Source organism: Epinephelus moara, chromosome 4, assembly GCF_006386435.1.
Source record: "Epinephelus moara isolate mb chromosome 4, YSFRI_EMoa_1.0, whole genome shotgun sequence".
NCBI lineage: Eukaryota > Metazoa > Chordata > Actinopteri > Perciformes > Serranidae > Epinephelus > Epinephelus moara.
Window position 1 is genome coordinate 42,092,605 of NC_065509.1, and position 20,534 is coordinate 42,113,138.

Below are 20,534 nucleotides of genomic sequence, written 5' to 3' on the forward strand. Positions count from 1 at the left end.
CAGGTCGTCTAAATATTAAATGTGAAATTTGTCAAAAAACACACAAGGTTTTTTCCTTTTTTCCTCAAAGAAATTCATTATATAACAAAAAAATGTTCTTTAAAGACGATTTTATTCTAAATGTTAATAAATGTACACTTTGAAGAAACATCTGAAAACAAAGTGGAAACGTTGAAGTCGTCAGTTTATTCAACAGTGAAACAGCAGAAATGTTGATTATTGATCAGTTTCACACAACAAAATAAAAACTACCATTTTTATTAGTTTTATTTGAGAGGAAACACTGAAAAAGTAATTTCAGTTTCCACCAACAAACCGAAGCTCGGAGAGATAAAAGAGTTCATCAAACACATATAAAACTTTAAAGTTTAATACACAGACCTGAACTGATGATCAATACAGTTTTAATTTTCTGTCAGTCGTCACTGCGAGAGTAATCTGAGAACTCTGCAGAAGAAAATCTGCTTCATTAAACTAAGTTTTTTCAGATATTTGCACAAGAAATAATAAATGATAAAAGCACCATCTGTATCAGTATCATGTTGCCATGGTGACCTGGGTCAGTAGCACTGTTGCCATGGTCACCTACAGTTTAACTATGGCTGTGATCAGATTCAAGTCTTTCCAAAATAAAAGCATGATTGATTACAGTGTATCTTCGCTCAGAGGAGAAAAGATAATACATGATAAAATATATGAGTATAAAATGTTGAAATAAGAAAAGTTAAACTAAAATTTTGGATCAAGAAAGAAAAAATAAAGAGATTTAAATCTAAGTGCTTTTTTTTTTTAAACAGAAACTAAATCATTGAACTCAACTAAACAAAATTCAGACTGAAGTCAAAACTAAAGGTGTTTTTTTGTTAAGAAATACATGAAAAGAAACGAAGAGGAAAAATCTGATCATTTCACTGAGAGTTGAAAAAATCCTCTTCAGCTGTTTCCTGTGACGGTCCTCTTCACAGCTCGCCGTCCTTCGTCACTGAAAGGAAATGACATCATCAGTCATCAGAGGGGTGAAAGATTTTGATGTGAGTTTCAAACAGTTGTATCACTGCTTCTCTCACGGTGTTTCTATTTTAAACACAAGTGCAGGTAAAGTTTTTTCATTTTAATCTGAGATCAACGTGGAAACATTTTCACAGTTTGGAGTTCAGTTTCGTAAAATTCAGCCGATGTTAAAGGTCTAATTTGTAGGTTTTAGTGCCATCTAGCTGTGAGACTGCAGATTGCAATGACTGAAACTTCTCCTGTGGGCCAAGAGTGAAGGAGTACTACAGTAGCCAATGCAAAAACACAAATGTCCCTTTTTAATGCATCCCGCCATCATTTTAAACTCAACACTTCCTGTATCCATTTGAAATTAAAAGCCTCTTATAATTTCGGTTGAGAGAATTCCTTCATTTTCTAAAAAGGCTTTTCTTGTGAAATATTTGCAGGAACTTGTTGCCTGGTTTAAATCTAATCCCTCTGGCTGCACTCACTTTGTTCAACTCAGAAATGTCAGATCCAACTCTTTGCCAGTTACTAGTGGTGTTCCTCAGGGCTCTGTCTTAGGTCCCCTTTCATTTACTATCTACCTTCTACCTCTTGGCCATATCGTCAGAAAATTTGGCATTCAATTCCACTGCTACGCTGATGACACCCAGCTCTACCTATCCACTCGGCCTACTTCCACTCTTTCACCCAGTTCCCTTTCTTACTGCTCATTGGATGGTAACTCTCAGCTCTGCGATTGAAAATTCTGGTATTTAAACACCTTTAATCTATAATGTGTTGTATAAGGTTACTTGTTTGGATGAAACTGAACTTCTAACCTAATGATGTGTGTTGCTCATTTAACTCCTACTGTGACAGCAGTGAGAGACACCAAGGTCACGAGCCAGGGAGGCTCAGACACCAAGATTATGAGCCAGGGAGGACAACAAGTGTCCTTGTTAGTCTGAAGAGATGTTGTGCTTTAGGAATGTCAAGGCGCCACATATTTTGACTGTTGATGTGCATGTGTTATGGGAACTATAAAGATAGCAGGGCGAGAAGACTTGCTAGGCACTCTTACTGACTGACTGTTCATGCGGTTGTATGTGTGAGTGTCTCCATTCATGAATGCTTATTAAAACTCAAGAAAGACAGCGACGTGTGAAGACTTTTTCTTTAAAGTGTTCATTAAATAGTAGTTTTGCCACCACAGCTCTTATACAACTGCCTCAAACTTAACAGTGATAAAACTGAGGTTCTCCTTGTGGGTACTAAATCTACTTGGGTTAAATGGCACAGTTCACTCTGACCATTGACAACTCCTAAGTTCGTCCATCCCCTCAGGTTAAGAGTCTGTGTGTCACCCTGGACAGTACACTGTCCTCTGAGGCCACATCAGTAATGTTACTCGTTCTGCATACTTTCATCTATGAAAAATTAATCGTCTTCGTCTTTTAAAGGTCTTTTTTAAGGCTTTTTAATCGTTTGAAATTGTGAATCCTTGTCTGGGAAAAGAGCGATTTCCAGCACAGGGTAAGTTTAGAAGTTGAAAAAGTTAAAGCAGATCAAATCATATTTATTTCATGTAAATGTTTCACATCAGAAACTGAATCAGTGTGTTGAAAAGTCTGCTTGATTTATTTTTAAATGTTCTTAATGTTTTATATTTTAATCTTTTAGATCCTCTTCATGTGTGTTGTGTTTTTATTTGTTTGTGTTGTTGTCGTTACCTTTCTTGACGATGTCATCGAGGGACTCGACCAGGTGAATCGTACCGATAGCTGAAGCCTCTCCTCGAGAGTTGGTGGCGTGACACTCGTACGATCCTTCTTCTTCTTTGGTCAGAGGGGAGATCTGAAATACAAACACCATCAGTGAAGCTGATTGGTCCAACAGACAGCTGACATCACTTCCTGCTACTACAGGTCATCATTGTTTCTGGAGTTTACTTTTCCACATTAAATCCTTCGTGATTTTAATAAAATCCAACTTTCAGTTTCACCGTCATGTAAAACAAATCAGTTCATTGTGATCATCGTTGATTCATCAAAATAATGTTTTTTTTTTACTTAAACTTTTGCGAACTTGTGAGTTTTTGTTGTTGCTGTTTTCTCAGCTGCCGGTGACGATGCAACAGGTGAGTACACCTGAGAGCCTGATGTCTCTTTTTCTTTTCTCTTGTTAAAAACACATCTGTGATCCACACTGTGTCACTTTGTGACTTGTTCCTTCATCACCATGAACACACACACACACACACACACACACACACAGTAGTGTATCTTACACACCACCCTGTTAACACAAATACTCACTAGAGCACCAAATGTGGATTCATTCGCCGCTGAAAATAGTCCCAAACAAAATGACTATTTCCTCCTGTTTGTCTGATAAAACCACAGCGAGCAGCAGTTTGAAGAATTTACTGATCCAAATACTGATTTGTGTTTTTACAGATTTATGTTTTCAGGAGGAACCAACGGGCTCAGAGCTGAGAGACACAGACAGGAAGTCCGACAGTACTGAGACACAGACGAACATGTTGGTTTGAGTCTGAACATGACATCTGATAATAATAAGAACTATAATTACCACCTCACAGTTTTCTGCCTCCACAAGCCCAGCTGCAGTTTACATCTGTGTCTGTTTGGACTAATGTAATATATGTAGTGTATTAATGTGCACACATTATGTTCCTGTTTACATAATGTATATATACTGTATATATGATGAACCAGCACCCAGCGGGTCACTTAATGGGTCTCATTCATCAAACATGAGCAGAATGAATTTGTGTGTAAACAGTTCACAGAAGAATATTTACATGTGTTTCGGCATTCATCAACATGTTAGTGGCTCCAGTCTTTCCGTAGGTGCTAACAAAATCTACACCTGCTTCTGACTGCTCATAGTGCTCGTGTAAATAAGATATTACACATAATACATGTGTTTTTTACATTTGTGGCATCCTGTTACCACTTGATTCAGTCAGAAAGAGAACTCTACAAACAAGGCATGTTGCCATCTACATCAGGAATAGTTCCTGACACAGGATTCTCTGATGATGCAAGCAATGTGCTCAACTGCCGCTGTGACTGGAAGCAGCCTTCCACCTGCCGCTGTGACTGGAAGCAGCCTTCCACCTGCAGCTGTGACTGGAAGCAGCCTTCCACCTGCCGCTGTGACTGGAAGCAGCCTTCCACCTGCAGCTGTTGTGGGTTTTTGTGTGTATGTTTTTTTTTTGCGACTATCACAGGGCTGACACATAGAGACAGACAACCATCCATCCAAAAATTAACCTGCATGTCTTTGGACTGTGGGAGGAAGCTGGAGCACCTGGAGGAAACCCACTGGGACACGGGGAGAACATGCAGACTCCACACAGAAGGGCTCCCACACCCTGGTCTTCGAACCAGGAACCCTCTTGCTGAGAAGCGACAATGCTAACCACTGCACCCTCGTGTCACCCTTTTTTTACATATGACTCCACATCACCCAAAATAACTTAAGTCTCTCTTTCTTTTTCTTTGTTTGCTCCATGTCTGCAGGTTGACAGGATGCACCTATCCATAGTGACTATCACCTCCATATATGATGGAATCTACTGTATATATAATGTGTATATACTGTGCACATAATGTAGGCTATATATAGTATACAGTGTTTATATGGTGTATGTTTGACTAACCAGCACCCAGCCGGTCACTTCATGTTTCTCTGGTCCTCCTCTGGTCTGAATTGCGAGGTTGTCTCTGTCTCCAGGAAGAAGCTCCATTCTCTTCCTCCCGCTGAGGACCTGAGGGAAGACACTCGAGCATCATCATCTCCTTCTTCATCACTAACGACACCATCATCATCAAATATCTGCAACATCTTCTGACAGGTTGTAAATCTTTTGACGTAATTAAAACACATTTCAATAAATATTCGGACAGGTCGGAAAACTCTTAATTATTTCACGAGAAAAAAACAGATAGGCGAAAATTCTGTTTCTGGAGGCTGATAATAATCAAACAGAGTCACACACACTGAGTCTGTGTATTCTCAGTCAGCACACAGTGTTTACTGACTGTATACAGTGTGTACCTCCTGTGTGTGCTCAGACGTTTTCAGTCTAGATGAAACTTTCAGCATCAGTGCAGCTGTAAGGGTTCATGACGATGATGTACAAAACATTTCGCCATCACATGACATAGTTGTGTATTTGAGGTTTTAGGTCACTTCACAAACTTGATCGTCTGCAGATGATCTGTCAGTAAATCAGCAGACGCTTCACACAGACACAGATCTGTCTGTTGTTTGTTTTCAGTCAGCCTTTATGAAACATTTTGTTGCGTGCAGTCGGTGAATCTGCAAAAACTCATGAGGAACATTTTCTTCTGATTCAGAAACGTGCTGCAGCCTGTTCCTCCCTCTGCAGGAAAATTACGCTCAATTTAAAGTCCACAAACAAAAGAGTCTGAACCTGCAGAGAGGAGCACGCTGCTGACAGACACACTGACACCTGAAGCACCTGAGGCTGCAGGGAACATATGAGCTCATTGAGAGGAGTGTTTGTCTCTGTTTAACCCTCTGAAGTCCTCAACATTCTTATACTTTAATTTATTGATCAAAAGTCAGCTAGATTATCCTTTTACAAACAGAGACATAAACATTTGCTCTCTGTTTTATGTCTATATATCTTCTTCAGGACTCCACACTGATTGTGAGACAGACGCTGATGTTCGTGAGAGAAACTAAGAACAAAAAAAGTCTTTTGTGTTTTAGATACCGAGGCGTCTGATCTCCAACAAAGCCTGTTTATTTTTCTGCATGTATATTTCCATCTTTCACCACATATTCATCATCAAACTGATGTCACACAGTCTGAGACAGATTTATTAAACTCACACGTGTAACCTCCCCTCCATTGTTCTGTTTCTGTAGTTTAAAGTTTGTGAGAAGCGAAGCTGTTAAACTCTGGATTTATTTCCTGTCGTACATTTTCAGGTGGAGCTCGGAAGACTTATTGTTTCTCCAGACAGCAGCAGGAAACAGGAAATCAGCAGAGACAGGAAGACGGATGGAGAGACGAGACGCTGCAGCTCAGAGAGGTCACATCTTTATGTTTCACATTTTATAACTCATCCTGAGAATAATATCATATTTACACATATATTTACATTTAAGATGAACCTGACAAAGAAAGAACATGTTGTAACTGATGAGCAGCTGAGTGCCTGAGTGATGACAAGGAAACTCACCTTCTTCCAGGTCAGGACAGGTGTGGGCACGCCCACCGCCTCGCAGCTCAGGTACACCTGAGAGCCGCTCACGTTGTAGACCTCACCTGGAGGGGTGACAATGACTGGAGCTGCAGAGAGACAGGGTCAGAGACAGACAGGCCAGTCAGAGATAATTAACATGAAGTTCAGGTACAGAGAATCAGTTTGAAACAGGACAGAGAGAGGTCAGTGAAGTTATATGTTCAACCTTTATCTAACCAGGAAAAAGACACTTAAGATTAAAAACCTCTTTTTCCAGAGTGTCCTGGCCGAGACAGGCAGCAACATAAAGTCACAGACAACATAGAATAAAAATATACGGCTCTAAAACAAGCAATATGAAACACAAAATGACATTACTACTACACGTGTGTTCGTATTTGCTGAAAGTGAACCATAGAAACAGTCTAGTCAGTCTACAGGAACTTGGCTTGGGAACTGGAGGGTCGCCGGTTCAAGTCCCAGTCCGGAACCAAGTATGCAGCATGAACTGGTAGCTGGAGAGGTGCCAGGTCGCCTTCTGGGCACTGCCAAGGTGCCCTTGTGCAAGGCACTGCACCCCAAACTGCTCGTCTGTCCATGGCAGCCCCCTTACTCTGACATCCCTCCATTTAATACATGTATCGGTCCCGTTTGTGTGTGTGTGTGTGTGTGTGTGTGTGTGTGTGTGTGTGTTAAAACAGAGGCAACCACATGATTACAATCACCAGCTAAAATAAACCCTGACTGCAGATATATGATTGTGTTCAAAAATCCTGCAGCAGTGCTTTGAATCAGCTGAGAGCAGGGTCAGCAACCTGCGGCTCTTTAGCGCCTCTCCAGTGGCTCCCTGAGGCTTTGACAGAAAATTATATGGAAACGACTAATTGTTAGGTTTTTTTTTAAATTTTAATTTTCATTCGTTGTTGTCAGCCTGGAGAGATTTTTACATTCTCCAACTGTAAGGTTAAGCTACCGAGCACCTGCCCTGACACACCCCCACCTGTGACAAATGCAAAAACAATGATGCCACCCTGATGCATTTGTTCTGGCTGTGCCCTCAAACATTTTAGAGAGATATCTTTCATACCCTGTCTAAAATCCTCTTTTAAAAAATTAAAGCTAGCTCCTGTTGTAGCCTTGTTTGGCACTGCTGGGGGAGAAGACCCCCATCTGACACCTGCAGAGCAACGTATGGTGATTTTTGCTTTGCTCATCAAATAGAAGGAGGCTGTCCCGCCCACATCTGGCCAGCAGCTTTGAGACATAACGTCCTGCCTAAAATTAGAGGTGCTTCACTTCTCTGCCAGTGGTTCAGAGACAGTTTTTTGAAGACCTGGGGACCTTTTTTTTGTCTCATTTTCATAACACTCAAACATCAGCTCTCAGTGCGTTACAAAAGTAAAATCTGGCTCAGTGGAGGTTACTGTGCATATTAAACTCTGGACACTGTGCCTTGGATAATTCAAGGAAGGAAAAAATTGGGGACGGGAGGATGGGAGGGAGGGGAGGGTATCACTGGTATCACCTCAGGGTTATTTTTTACTTTTGTTTGTTCTGCTCACTGATGTGTGCTGTGTGGTGCTGTGGAATGTGTCCGCCCAACCCTGGTGTTTGTTTTTTCTTTTTGAAACCTTAATAAGAAGTATCTTGGAAAAAAAGCTATAAAAATGTGCAGCCTATACACTGACTTAATGTCACTAGCAATGCCTACAGTTGTTTTGAGTCTTCCTTGCTGTGGATTCCAAATCCAAAAATGGAAAAGTCTCAGGAGAAAATAGAGCATTTAAAAGTGCACAGACAAATTTGTTTGCTTTCATTGGCAACGCTGCAAAGTTAAAATACCAAATAATCAGAAATAGCCCGCAGCAGAACAGCTACTTGGTTGTAAAACATAATAATGACTGCTCATTTCGATCTGTTGGTAATGCTGACAGGCTTAATTCAACTTAAAAGGCTGTCTCACCTTTGTGATGAGGCTCAGACAGACTTATTTTGGCCAAAAATGGCTCTTTCATTATATTTTATTTTGTCATACTGTATATTTTATTAATCCCTGAGGGGAAATTCCTTTTTTCACTCTGTTGTCACACACACACACACACACACACAGGCCTGAAACACACACACATGCACAAACAGGACCTCTACATGCATTAATGGAGAGATGTCAGAGTCCCTTGGACAGGCGCCCCGAGCAGTTAAGGTTTTGGTGCCTTGTTCAGGGGCACCACGGTGATGTCCAGGAGGCAAACTGACACCTCTGTAGCTGCCAGTCTGCGCTCCATGTTTGGTGCGGGGCGACCCTCCTGTTCCCAACCCAGGTCCCTGTGGACTGAGCTACTGCCGCCCCCAACATGAGAGCTTGTAAGAGTTTGACACAGTGAGAGTACGTCGCCCCGTCATCAACTCTGAATCTTTTTGATAGTAAAGTTTGCCAACCCCTGATGTAGAGGAACCAGTGAGTGCAACTTTAAATCCTTCTGCAGGAGACTCCACAAACAAGGAGCTGCAGACATAAATGCTCGCTTGCCAAACTCTGTACGTGCCCTCGGTACAGACAATAAAAACATGTTCTGTGAACGGAGAGCAGCCATTTTCAGTTTTTTGCTCAATGCACACATAAATATGCTGTAAGTGGGCCGAGACTAGCTCTGTAAACATGAGAATGCTGATGAAAAAGAGACAGAGCGACCTGACCCGAGCACACAGGATACAGTGATGCGTTAGGAGCTTACAGTTGGCAATAAATCTCAATGCACCATGGTACAGAGTCAAGAGCATGCAATGAGCGTGCATTACGTCCACATAATCAAGCACAGTCAAGAATGCAGCAAAGAGAAGCAGTTCCTGTTTCTAAAATAGCAAACCAGTTCAGCCTTTTAGTAAAATGAGAGATAATCATGAAGCATGAAGTTTGGTTCCAGACAATCAGAGTGAAGACAGAGAGGGAGAGATGGGTCGTGATAGTCAGTAATATGGACATAATTATCATGAAGTTTGGTTATGGAGAAGTTTCCACTTCGGTCTGAAACAGGATGAAACAGGTCGCAGGAATCCATCAGAGACAGTAAATCCTCGGTGACCTCAGAGGAATTCAGTTTGCTCTGAGCGTGCTCAGTGAGGGTTTTCATGTAGAAAGGAATTCAGTGTTTTCCGAGGGATGAAGGTGGATTATCATCACTCACTGTCTGTTACTGTCAGAGGGTTATAGGCTGCGACACGCTCACTTCAACCATAAAGACACACACGTCCAATATATGGGACACAACTTTATCAGTCCTGAAGGAAACAACTCATTCCTCTGATTAATGCTGCAGATTAATGTGAGATCAATTATTTTTTGCATGAGTGATTTACAGTTTTAAATGTTTGCACCAAACATCATTAAATATTTATTTCTATATAAATCAGGTTAAATGTTTGTTTGTTGTGTCAGTCAGAGAAAAAAATCAACTGAAACTTTATTAGTTTTTTAGGGAACAACAGATGTTTGTTAAATTGTGACATTAGTGAGGAACAGGGGCGTCACAGTGGGGGGAAAGTGGGACTGATCACCCAGGGCCCCGATTGGAGGGGGGCCCTTGAAAAGCCCGGAATGCAAAGTTTGATTTTGTTTTTATGTCTAAGTAATCAGTGCCAGAACTACATAAAAATGATCTCAATACAGGGTGCTTGGTGGTGTAGCGGGCAGAGCAGGCATCCCATATACAAAGGCAACAAACAAAAAAAAAGATCATCTTTAAGGAAAAAAAATGGCTGAATAAATCGTCTGAAAGACTGTACTTTGTTTAAAAATAAACGCAGAATTTCTTTTAAGGCCCCTCCCGCCCCCTTAAGCCGCAAAATGGTTAAGGGGTCGAACATATGTGGCATTTTTTGCACCCTCAAATTCAATGTTTTTCCAGAGCGACGCCATCACAGCGTGTTCCCAAGCGCCTATTTTTCAGGGCCTGACAGCTGCACCCTGAGATAAACAAAATTCAACCTTTGAAATGCAGCAGCGTGCACCCAGCACATTCCCACTGTGACCTTGTCACATGTCCACGTTTGGTCATGGACTTCCCACGTCCATTCCCATCCAAGGTACCCTGGGTGTGTTGGTTGTTGACGTTCTGGGACGCCGTGTCAACTTCAGCCTGTTACATGCATTGTCTGTTTTCAAAATACACTTCTGTTTTCACAGGAAATGTACAGTTTGATAGTCTCTTTCAAAATACCTGGACTTTCACTGCCTTAACCTTCGTTCTTGATGCCGCCAAGCGCCGTTAAACCATAACAGTGACCGACTGTGTATCACACTGACATTAAAGGACGGCTTTTTTCACCAGTGTCTGACGCTGCAAGTCACTGCCTAATCGCCAGATTTCAACGACTTTGGAGTGCGACCGAGTTGGTGCACCGCGTGTCATGTGACGAGGAACAACCAATCACAGCTAGTAGATATATTTCCCTTCTTTAACAGATATCAGTCTGTCATAAATATGGAGGAGAAGTTGATCAGGTGAGCTTTACATCTGTCCCACGGACGATACTTTCGGCCTACACACTGCTCTGCACTCAGGATTTCAGGTGAACAGGCTGTGACACTGCCCCACGCTCATGAAAGGAAACTCAGAGTTCCAAAAAAGAAAAGAAAGAAAGAGCAGAGAGGAGAAAGAGAGCGAACTCACTTTGTACAAAGAAAAAAAAACATTCAACAGATGTGTGAGAGAACCACGATCCAGAGAGGAGGGGCGGGGGCCAACAGAGACTACTGGGCCCAGAATTTGGTGCTACGCCCCTGGAGAGCAACATGAACTCTTTGAGTGATAGTAAAACAATGTTTGTTCATCTGAGTTTGAATTTAAATTAAATGAAGATCAGTGTTTTCTCACCTGAGGCGCAGCGGCCCTTGTTCTGGACAGTGATGGGCTCTTTGCCTTCTTTCTCTGCGCTCGCACTGGCTTTCTTCAGCGCGCAGCCGCTCTTGTACGTGACTCCGTCGGTGCCGCAGACCTCATAGTTGCTCTTACACACGCACACTCCCAGCTTCTTCTTATTGTCCCCGTCGCTTTTGACGCACTCCAGCCCGGAGCCGCAGCGGCGCGCTGCCGCGCGGCGCCCACCGCACATCTCTCCCTCCGCGGAGGCGCACACGGTGCAGCAGCCGCAGGCGTCCAGCAGAGAGCCGGCAGCACAGCCGTCTGCCGGGACCGGAGCGCACTGAGCCGGGTCACACGGTCCGCAGCTCGGACCCGCTGAGACCCGGACCGAGAGCAGAACCGGAACCAGAGACAGAAGGAAGATGAAGGACTTCATGATGATGAGGTGGAGGTCTGATGTGAACTGTGATGAAGTCTGAACACACTGAGATCTGATCTCAACACCCAGACCCGTTCAATGCTGCTGGCTCCGCCTCACACCGGAGACCAAGACCTGATCTCAGACCCGCTCTCACCCACAGCACAGCGGGAACAAGCAATAGTAATAATGATAATATCAGAATTTTAATAAAAAGAAGTTAAAAGGAACCAACGCCCATTTTTCAAAATCCATCCATATCACTGGTCTAAGAGAGTTCAACAATTTTATTACACATGAACAACTGTCTCCCACATCCAAAAACTGGAGTGATAGGGGCTGTTCGTTATTTATGAGGGGGTGGTGCAACAAGGGAAGGCAGGTCAAATACGTTTTTATGGTTTAGTGGAGGGGCATACAACTTTAAATGACTGGATGTTGTATTTATTTTACAGCAGACTCGGGAAGTTTCCTTTAAAAAAAAAAAGATCACCAAATTACACCACTTACCACAGAAATTATCACTGGATTTTCAAATTTCAAATGTTCCTTGGACACATCGTGTTGAGGACGGTTCACTTACTGTGTGATTGTAAAGCGAAACCCTGTTCTTTTGTCCTAAACCCAACCATGTGCATGTGTTGTTGAAGGAAAAAAAACATAGTGCTTTTATTTTGAAAGAGGCTGTATGCAAACTGTACATTTCCTGTGAAAACAGAAGTGTATTTTGAAAACAGACAATGCATGTAACAGGCTGAAGTTGACACGGCGTCCCAGAACGTCAACAACCAACACACCCAGGGTACCTTGGACGTCATATGTGGACGTGGAAAGTCCATGACCAAACGTGGACATGTGACGAGGTCACAGTGAGGATGTGTTGAATTTATGGTGGAGGGTGGTTGTGGATTTTCTGCCGGTCACTCAGCGAGGCTTAGGGAAAAACATTTGGAGCTTTGGGAGCTCCTCTGATGAGTAAAGCACAGTCCCTTAAAACTCAAATTTGTGATGTCATAAAGTCTGGAGCTGCTGCAGAGACAACAAATGGTGAAGGATAGATGACACTGAGAGCAGTGAGAGGAATGTTCTGAGTATGTGGGCAAAGGTTCTATAAAGCAAACTCACACTCCCAGCGCTTTGGAGCAGCTCCAGACTTTATACTTAGAAGAAGCATGAGATACACATTATTAATCCCCGAGGGGAACATTTTTCTCTCTGTTTTCATATACACACACCTGAAATACACACACATGCACTAACAGGACCTATACATGTATTAAATGGAGAGATGGGGGGGGGGGCTGCCTTGGATGGGTGCCCCGAGCAGTTGGGGGTTTGGTGCCTCAGACAAGGGCACCTCAACAGTGCCAAGGAGGTGAACGGGCACCTCTCCAGCTACCAGTCCACGCTCCAGACTTGGTCCAGACAGGGACTTGAGCAAAGTTTTTATTTTCAAGCCTGCTATCCTTTTTTTTAAAAAGATTCCTTGTCAGCTGCTGTTGCGCACATACACTGCAAAACTTTTAAACAAGAAATACAAAAGGACCCATTTAAAGTGTTTATGTTTCAGACGGTCTGTATAGACCATTTTAGGGCCGACGTCACGATGACATCATGTTATCAGCTGGAGGTGCAGCTGCCTCTCCCCCACAGGGCTGTAGGCTCCATAGGAGTGTTAAAATGTGTTTGTCTTGTTGTGTTATTGGGAGCCGGAATAGAAGGAGTCATGGCTCAAAACCAGCCGCCACTGCCCGTCAACAAAAACAAAGACAACTATGGTTAAATGTGATAAGACCAAAGGACTGGACGGAGGCCATCATCAAAAATGCTCACATGTGCAGCGCACACTTCATATCAGGTTAGGGAAAAAGTATTTCCTGTTGTAGGGATGAATAAGGTTATGTGTATTAAGGGTTATCATGTCCACCTCATCAGAAACTGGGGAGGGATTAAGAGGAATATTGGATTTCTCTGGAACGCTAACTTTTTAGCACATTAGCTAACGTTAGCTTCCATAGCAAAACAAACAAGTGTGGTCCTCCTTTGTAAGATTGGCTTCCTGTGACATCATCCATCCACTGAGTGAGAGCATACGGGTCGGCCAGTCTGGTCCCGTTGGTCAGTGTTTACTTATTCAAGTAACACTGGCGGTCCCGGAGAGTGAGTGACCTGACATGGTGCGTTGGTAAATTCAGTCTGACGCTCTACACTAAAATGAGAGCCCTGTTGGTGGAAGAAACGCAGCGTTATATTTCTACATGAATGAACTAACAGTTAAGTTAATCACACATTCACTCCGCTCGGCGCTCTGCTGCTCCGTCTCCACAGACAGAGTGTCCAGAGTGCGCTTCCACACTCAGAATGAGTGTTTCTGAACGCACCACTCACATCATCTTCCTCCATCGTCTAAAACAAGACAACAGAACATGTTAGCTAACATTAGCTAATGTCTGTGGAGAGTTGTTTTGCCTCCAGCTAAACCCCGCCCACCAAAAACATCACACTGTTCAGTAACAGTTAAAGGGTCTATACAGTAGTGTAGTTGTGACATCACAACTTATGAAAATCCTGACAGCTCATTTAGTGGCGCAGTTTCTGAACTGTGTACATTTCTCTGTGGACTGAGCATTTGATACATTCACAGTATTTATAAATCATCTTCACAGCTTTATTTTTGAAAAGACAGGAAATCTGACTTGTCACAATATGGGAGCTTTAATTTCTGTCACTGACATTTATAAAAACATAAATCAAACTTTACTCCTCTGGTTTCTGGCTTTGAGAGATACTGATATAGATACTGATAACATATTACAGTTATTAATTTAGTTTGTGTGCCCCTTTAATTTTCAGAATGAGTCACTGAGGCTTTAAATCTAATGATTTGAATCTGTAATGTTTCTGCCCTAACATAATTAATAATCAGTAATCATTAAGTTTCCTGCTGCTGATGATCAATAAACTCATCAGACAGTTTATCTTTATTACATTTAATATTCATACAGCTGTTTCCTGTTACTGAGTTCTGAGAACCGAAGAAAAACCTTTTACTAACAAGATAAATACTCATTGATAAAAAAAAAAATTAAATAAATTAAATATTTCAGCCTGTAAGTAAGTACAAAAACAAGTTCAACAAACACATCAGCAGCTTTGAATGTCGACATATAAAGTGAAATCTTTAATCTATTAAAATAAACCAACATATAAAAAGTTCCTTTGATTAGATATGGACAGATTGTTTCTGAGCTGGTCGCTGGGAAAACTAATAAACAGGAAATGTTTCAGAGTCAGAGGTCACATTGATTCTTCCTGTCATTGTTCCAACTCTTCAGTTCACACAGATGAAACTGCTCAGACAGAAAGCAGCTCCATCAACACAGATATTTTTATATAAGGATATTTTTATCTATGTTTTATTTTCCCGTCCACACAAACAGAGTTTTAGGTCACTGAAACTCAGATAATTTAAAGAAGTGTTTTCAAGTTTAGTCTTTAAATCAGATGAAGAGACTGATGTAGGTGATGTTAATATTCATGTGGACACTGATGATGGTAATATGGAAATAGATAAAAATAAATGTGGAAATTAAACACATTAGAGCATAAATAAATAAGGTAAAAATAATTATGGAAATAAATAGACAAATGCAAAACTACATGATAGAGTTGATAGTTAAACAGGTCATTAATAAGTAACTGTCTTTAAAGTTTATTGTTGTTTAAAAAATTACAATGAAATTCTTGTTTTCGTGGAACTATGCTGACACAACGAGGACACATTAACAGACAACAGAAGAAAAGAAACATTACACACAATATACAAAACAAGTTGTTTCTGAGACAGGTGGGGGAACGTTTCTTTGATGGAAGAACTGAGAGCAGGACGGCCGGTGTCCTTCAGGATGTTCTGTGATGTCTTTACTGTCCTGTGTAACCGTCTGCAGTCAGATCAAACCTCTTAATCCTGCTGAACTGTTTCTGTTTTCTGTTTCTTTCAGCCATAATTTGACAGGACGGATGGAGACAGCAGCTGTTGATGTTTATTGATCAGGAAAAAGTGATCAGATCATGTGAGGCTTTAATTAACCGATGACTCAGCTGATCAATCGGTGAGAAAAACAATAATTAATGCAGCTCTCGTCTGATGTAAACTACAACTCTACATCATAAGATGTGTTCTTATAATCAAATGTCTGTACGTCTTCTCAAGAGGATGTGATGTCACCTGTCAGTCACACAGTGTGGGCGGGACTGAGATCTGTCACAGTAAGTGCCAATTTGTGACAATTTTCTTTTTACACACATATGTACACACATAAACACACATGTGAATATCTGTGTGTATGACATTTTGGTGCACAAAATTACAACAGCAATGATTTCAAATCTTAAATGACTGGTTTCTTCTTCCTGTTAGTGAATCATTTTCTTAGTCTGCATGTTTTCTCATTCAAGTAAAGACCAGTCGGGTCCCTGAACATCTTGTCTTTGTCACTTTAAACAAAAAATCCTCCGAGAATACAGAGAATATTTCACATGGAACAAAGTTCAGTGCTCAGAGTCTGAGTGAGTATTTTGTTGTAACATGCTGCTTCACTTTGATCTGCAGAGCAAATAATGGTGTTTATATATTCAGTCATACATCATTTATCACTTACAGTTTGTTAGACTTTCAATTAAAGCTCTCGCTGCTTCAACACACACAAAAAAAGGGTTTTCTAAAACTTCTTTATTCTTCTCAGAGAGACATCACTCGACAGATAAGGAGGGAAAAAACAGTTTTTATTATATTGAACAGGATTTGTGGTTCATATAAAAACAGCAGCATCGCCCTTTAAATAATTTGTCTGTAAATTGAGTCGTTAACAGAAACTGTCTGTGACGACTGCTCAGTCTCATCATACCACAGTGATGTCATCAACAAGCCCCCTCTCTCTGTGTGACATCACCAACAGTGATCTGTGTCAGCCTTGTACAACACCTGCACACACACACACCTCTCATCAACAACACAAACACTTAACTCACACAACAGTATTAATTCATGCGTGTTTGTGTGTGTGTCTCAACTTGTCCAGAGAGCATGTTGTCAAGGTAACCTGTGTGTCTCCAACTGTGTCCACCTGTGTCCTGTGCCAGAAGGCGGAGCTGTATCTGCATCAGCCAATCAGGAACAAGACGTCACACAGGTGATTCCAACAGAGGTTATTTTTATGCTTGATAAAATAATTTGCTGTGTTTCATAATGTTATGTATATCTGGCTCTGACACCTCGTCCCTTTCTCTTGACAAAATGCTGCAGCACGCTCACATGATGCCTCGTCAGCCAATGGGAGAAGGAGAAACACAAGTCACCATGACTCCAGGGCGGGACTATTTGGACGAAGAATCTCGCTGCTTCAGCTCCAGGATGGACAAATAATGCCCACCTAAGAGACAATAGAAATGTGCTGTAGTTAAAATTCTTTTTAGGGAGAAACGTCATGGTCTACGTCATAAATATTTCATAAAAAAGAGTAACAGTATAGTATGTGTTGAAAATTTCATTAAAAAAATAGCATAGTATGTGAAAATAAATCATAAAAGACATACTATAATACATACAGTAATAGACATTCAAAAAACTCATATAGCATGTAAAAAACATTTTAAAAGTCAAAGAAGTGTGTGTAATCAGAATTCATTAAAAAAGTCATTGTATACGATGACTATTTTAGGATTTCACTAAAAAGTCTTAGTATGCTATGTTGTAAACATTTTCTTGAAAAACATCATAGTATAGTGTGTCATAAAAATTTAATCAATAAAGTCATAGTTTAACATGTCATGAAAATTTCATTAAAAAAGTCATAATAAAGCATGACAAAAAGTTTTAGCAAATATTTAAAAAAAAAATAAGTCTGACTATACTATGTTGTAAATTTATTGTTGAAAAACATCACATTATGGTGTGTAGAAACAATTTCACCAAAAAGTCATAATATAGCATGTCAAAAAAAAAATTCACATGCATTTCACATAAAAAAGGCTTAATATACTTTGTCATAAAAAATTGTTGAAACACATCATGTTAAAAAATGTAATGAAAGCAAGTCATTGTAAAGAATGTTAAAAAAAATAAATCACAGTAAAAAAAATCATGAAAAACAGCATAGTGAAGTATGTAGAACATTTCTCAAAAAAAAAAAAAACACGGTATAGTATGTCGAAAAATTTGATGAAAAAAAATCATGAAAAAACGTCATAGTATATAGTATGTCGTCCAAAACCATGAAAAAATGTCATACTATAATATGGTGACAAAAATCAAAAAAACCTCATAGCATAGTTTGTCTTAATAGTATTTTTTAAATTTTTAATTTAATAAAAGTCATAAATAAAAGTCATAGTATAGCATGTCGAAAAATTTCATGAAAAAGTGCAATATGTCATCAGAAATCATTAAAAAAAAGTCATAGTATAGCATGTTGTCCAAAATCACAAAAAAAGCCAACATAGTATGTCATCAAAGATCATGAAAAAACGGCTTAGTATATTACGTCATCAAAAAGCATGAAAAAAAACATCATAGTATAGTACATCGTCTAAAATCATGAAAAAACGTCATAGTATAGTATGTCGTCCAAAATCATGAAAAAACGTCATAGTATAGTATGTCGTCCAAAATCACGAAAAAATGACATAGTATAGTATGTCATCGAAAATCATGAAAAAACAGCATAGTATAGTATGTCATCCAAAATCACGAAAAAAACGTCATAGTATAGTATGTCATCCAAAAATCACGAAAAAACGTCATAGTATAGTATGTCATCCAAAATCACGAAAAAACGTCATAGTATAGTATGTCATCCAAAATCACGAAAAAAACGTTATAGTATAGTATGTCATCCAAAATCACGAAAAAAACGTCATAGTATAGTATGTCATCCAAAAATCACGAAAAAATGTACATGGTATAGTATGCTGTACAAAATAACAAAAAACGACATAGTATAGTATGTCGTCCAAAATAATGAAAAAACGTCATCGTATAGTATGTCGTCCAAAATCACGAAAAAACGACATAGTATAGTTTGTCGTCCAAAAAACCCCCAAAAATTATATAGCATACTATGTCGTCCAAAATCACGAAAAACATCATAGTATAGTATGTCGTCATAAATCATGAAAAACATCACAGTATAGTATGTCGTCCAAAATCACGAAAAACATCACAGTGTAGTATGTCGTCCAAAATCACGAAAAAACGTCATAGTATAGTTTGTCATCCAAAAAACCCCCAAAAATTATATAGCATACTATGTCGTCCAAAATCGCGAAAAACATCATAGTATAGTATGTCGTCCAAAATCACGAAAAACATCATAGTATAGTATGGTCGTCCAAAATCACGAAAAACATCATAGTATAGTATGTCGTCCAAAATCATGAAAAAAATGTCATGGTACAGTGTGTCATCCAAAATCACGAAAAAATGTCATAGTATAGTATGTCATCCAAAAATCACAAAAAAATGTACATGGTATAGTATGCTGTACAAAATAACAAAAAACGTAGTATGTCATCCAAAACCATGAAAAAACGTCATAGTATAGTATGTTGTACAAAATCACCAAAAAACATCATAGTATAGTATGTCATCCAAAATCATGAAGAAACGAGATAGTATAATAAGTCGTCCCAAATCATGAAAAAATGACTAAGTATAGTGAGTTGAAAAATTTCCTTAAAAAAGGTTATAGTAGTGAAAAAAAAATCACAATTTATAGAATAGTATGTCATGAACATTCATATAAAAGTCATAATGTACTAGTTTTTACATTAAAAATACACAAGTTGATAGCTTATGTCTTTAAAAACAACTCTACCAAGAAAGGCTGGAGTAACTTTGGTATTCCCTGTGGCCATACTCATGTATTTTGCGACTGCACGAAAATGCAAACATCTTGGATAAATTTCAAGGAAGAAATGGAGTTCTGGAAGTGGACATACCCCTGGACATGCCACTCATTGGAAGTACTTGAGCACCTGTTTAACACAGACCAGTGTTACATGCTGCAAATTATGATAAGGCCTGAAAAAAATGAATGAAGTCTTGCTGCTGCCTGCCTGCTCAATTGTAACAAGGAATCTTGTATTTTATTGTTTCAGTGTATACTTCTGGTATGCAGATGTGTGTATATGTGTAAGTGTTTGGGTAGATGCAGGTGTGTTCTACACTCGTATTGTATAACTTTATCTAAATCTGCTTGTATGTCAAGTGAAGCCCAATCTCAATGTGATTTTGTTTTGCAGTGTTGATTGCCTATTAATGTGTTTTGATGACAATAAAGTGCAAAAAAAACAAACAAACATCAAAGTATAGTGTGTCCTAAAATTTCATGAAAATTATAACAAGCCTAACATAACAAGGCTTGGTATAATATTTTGGAAAAACTTTATTAAAGAAGTTAAAGCATGTAAAACTTTCATTGAAAAGTAGGTTGTAAATATTTAATCAAAAGTCAAAGTACAGCATGTCAAAAAAATTTCACGACTATTTTGCAAAAAAGTCTTATAATACGATGTCCTATAAATTATGTTAAATACCATCATGGAATACTATGTCAAAAAATGTCTTTTGAAAAAAACGTCATAGTATAGCACGTTGTCCAAAACCATGAATAAACATCATAGTATAGTATGTAGAAAACTTTAATGAAAAAAAGAGTCATAGTATAGTATGTCGTCCATAATCATGAAAAAATGTCATTGTATAGCATGTAGAAAAATTTCATGAAAAAAAAGTCATAGTATAGTGTGTCATCCAAAACCATGAAAAAACATCATAGTATAGTATGTCGTCCGAAATCATGATAAAATGTCATAGTATAGTATGTCGTCCAAAATCACAAAAAAAGTTCATAGTATAGTATGTCGTCCAAAATCACAAAAAAACGTTATAGTATAGTATGTCGTTCGAAATCATGATAAAATGTCATAGTATAGGATGTCGTCCAAAATCACAAAAAAATGTCATAGTAT

At 39.4% G+C, this 20,534-nt stretch overlaps 1 protein-coding gene across 1 annotated transcript; it reads right to left on the bottom strand.

Moving 5' to 3' along the window:
* Positions 1-167: 167 nt before the first annotated feature.
* igfbp7 (insulin-like growth factor binding protein 7) lies at positions 168-11,608 on the bottom strand. Its single transcript, XM_050042558.1, has 5 exons — positions 11,099-11,608; positions 6,222-6,331; positions 4,667-4,774; positions 2,709-2,832; positions 168-982 (listed from the first exon to the last, which is right to left on the bottom strand). Exons 1-5 carry the CDS (start codon positions 11,520-11,522, stop codon positions 960-962), a joined length of 789 nt encoding a protein of 262 aa, XP_049898515.1. The 5' UTR covers positions 11,523-11,608; the 3' UTR covers positions 168-959.
* Positions 11,609-20,534: the final 8,926 nt, after the last annotated feature.

Coding starts and splice junctions, on each gene's coding strand:
- igfbp7 (XM_050042558.1), bottom strand. CDS start 11,522: ATGAAGTCCTTCATCTTCCTTCTGTCTCTGGTTCCGGTTCTGCTCTCG. Junction 6,332..11,098: donor CAAGGGCCGCTGCGCCTCAG/GTGAGAAAACAC, acceptor GTCTCTCTGCAG/CTCCAGTCATTGTCACCCCT. Junction 4,775..6,221: donor CTGTCCTGACCTGGAAGAAG/GTGAGTTTCCTT, acceptor GTCTTCCCTCAG/GTCCTCAGCGGGAGGAAGAG.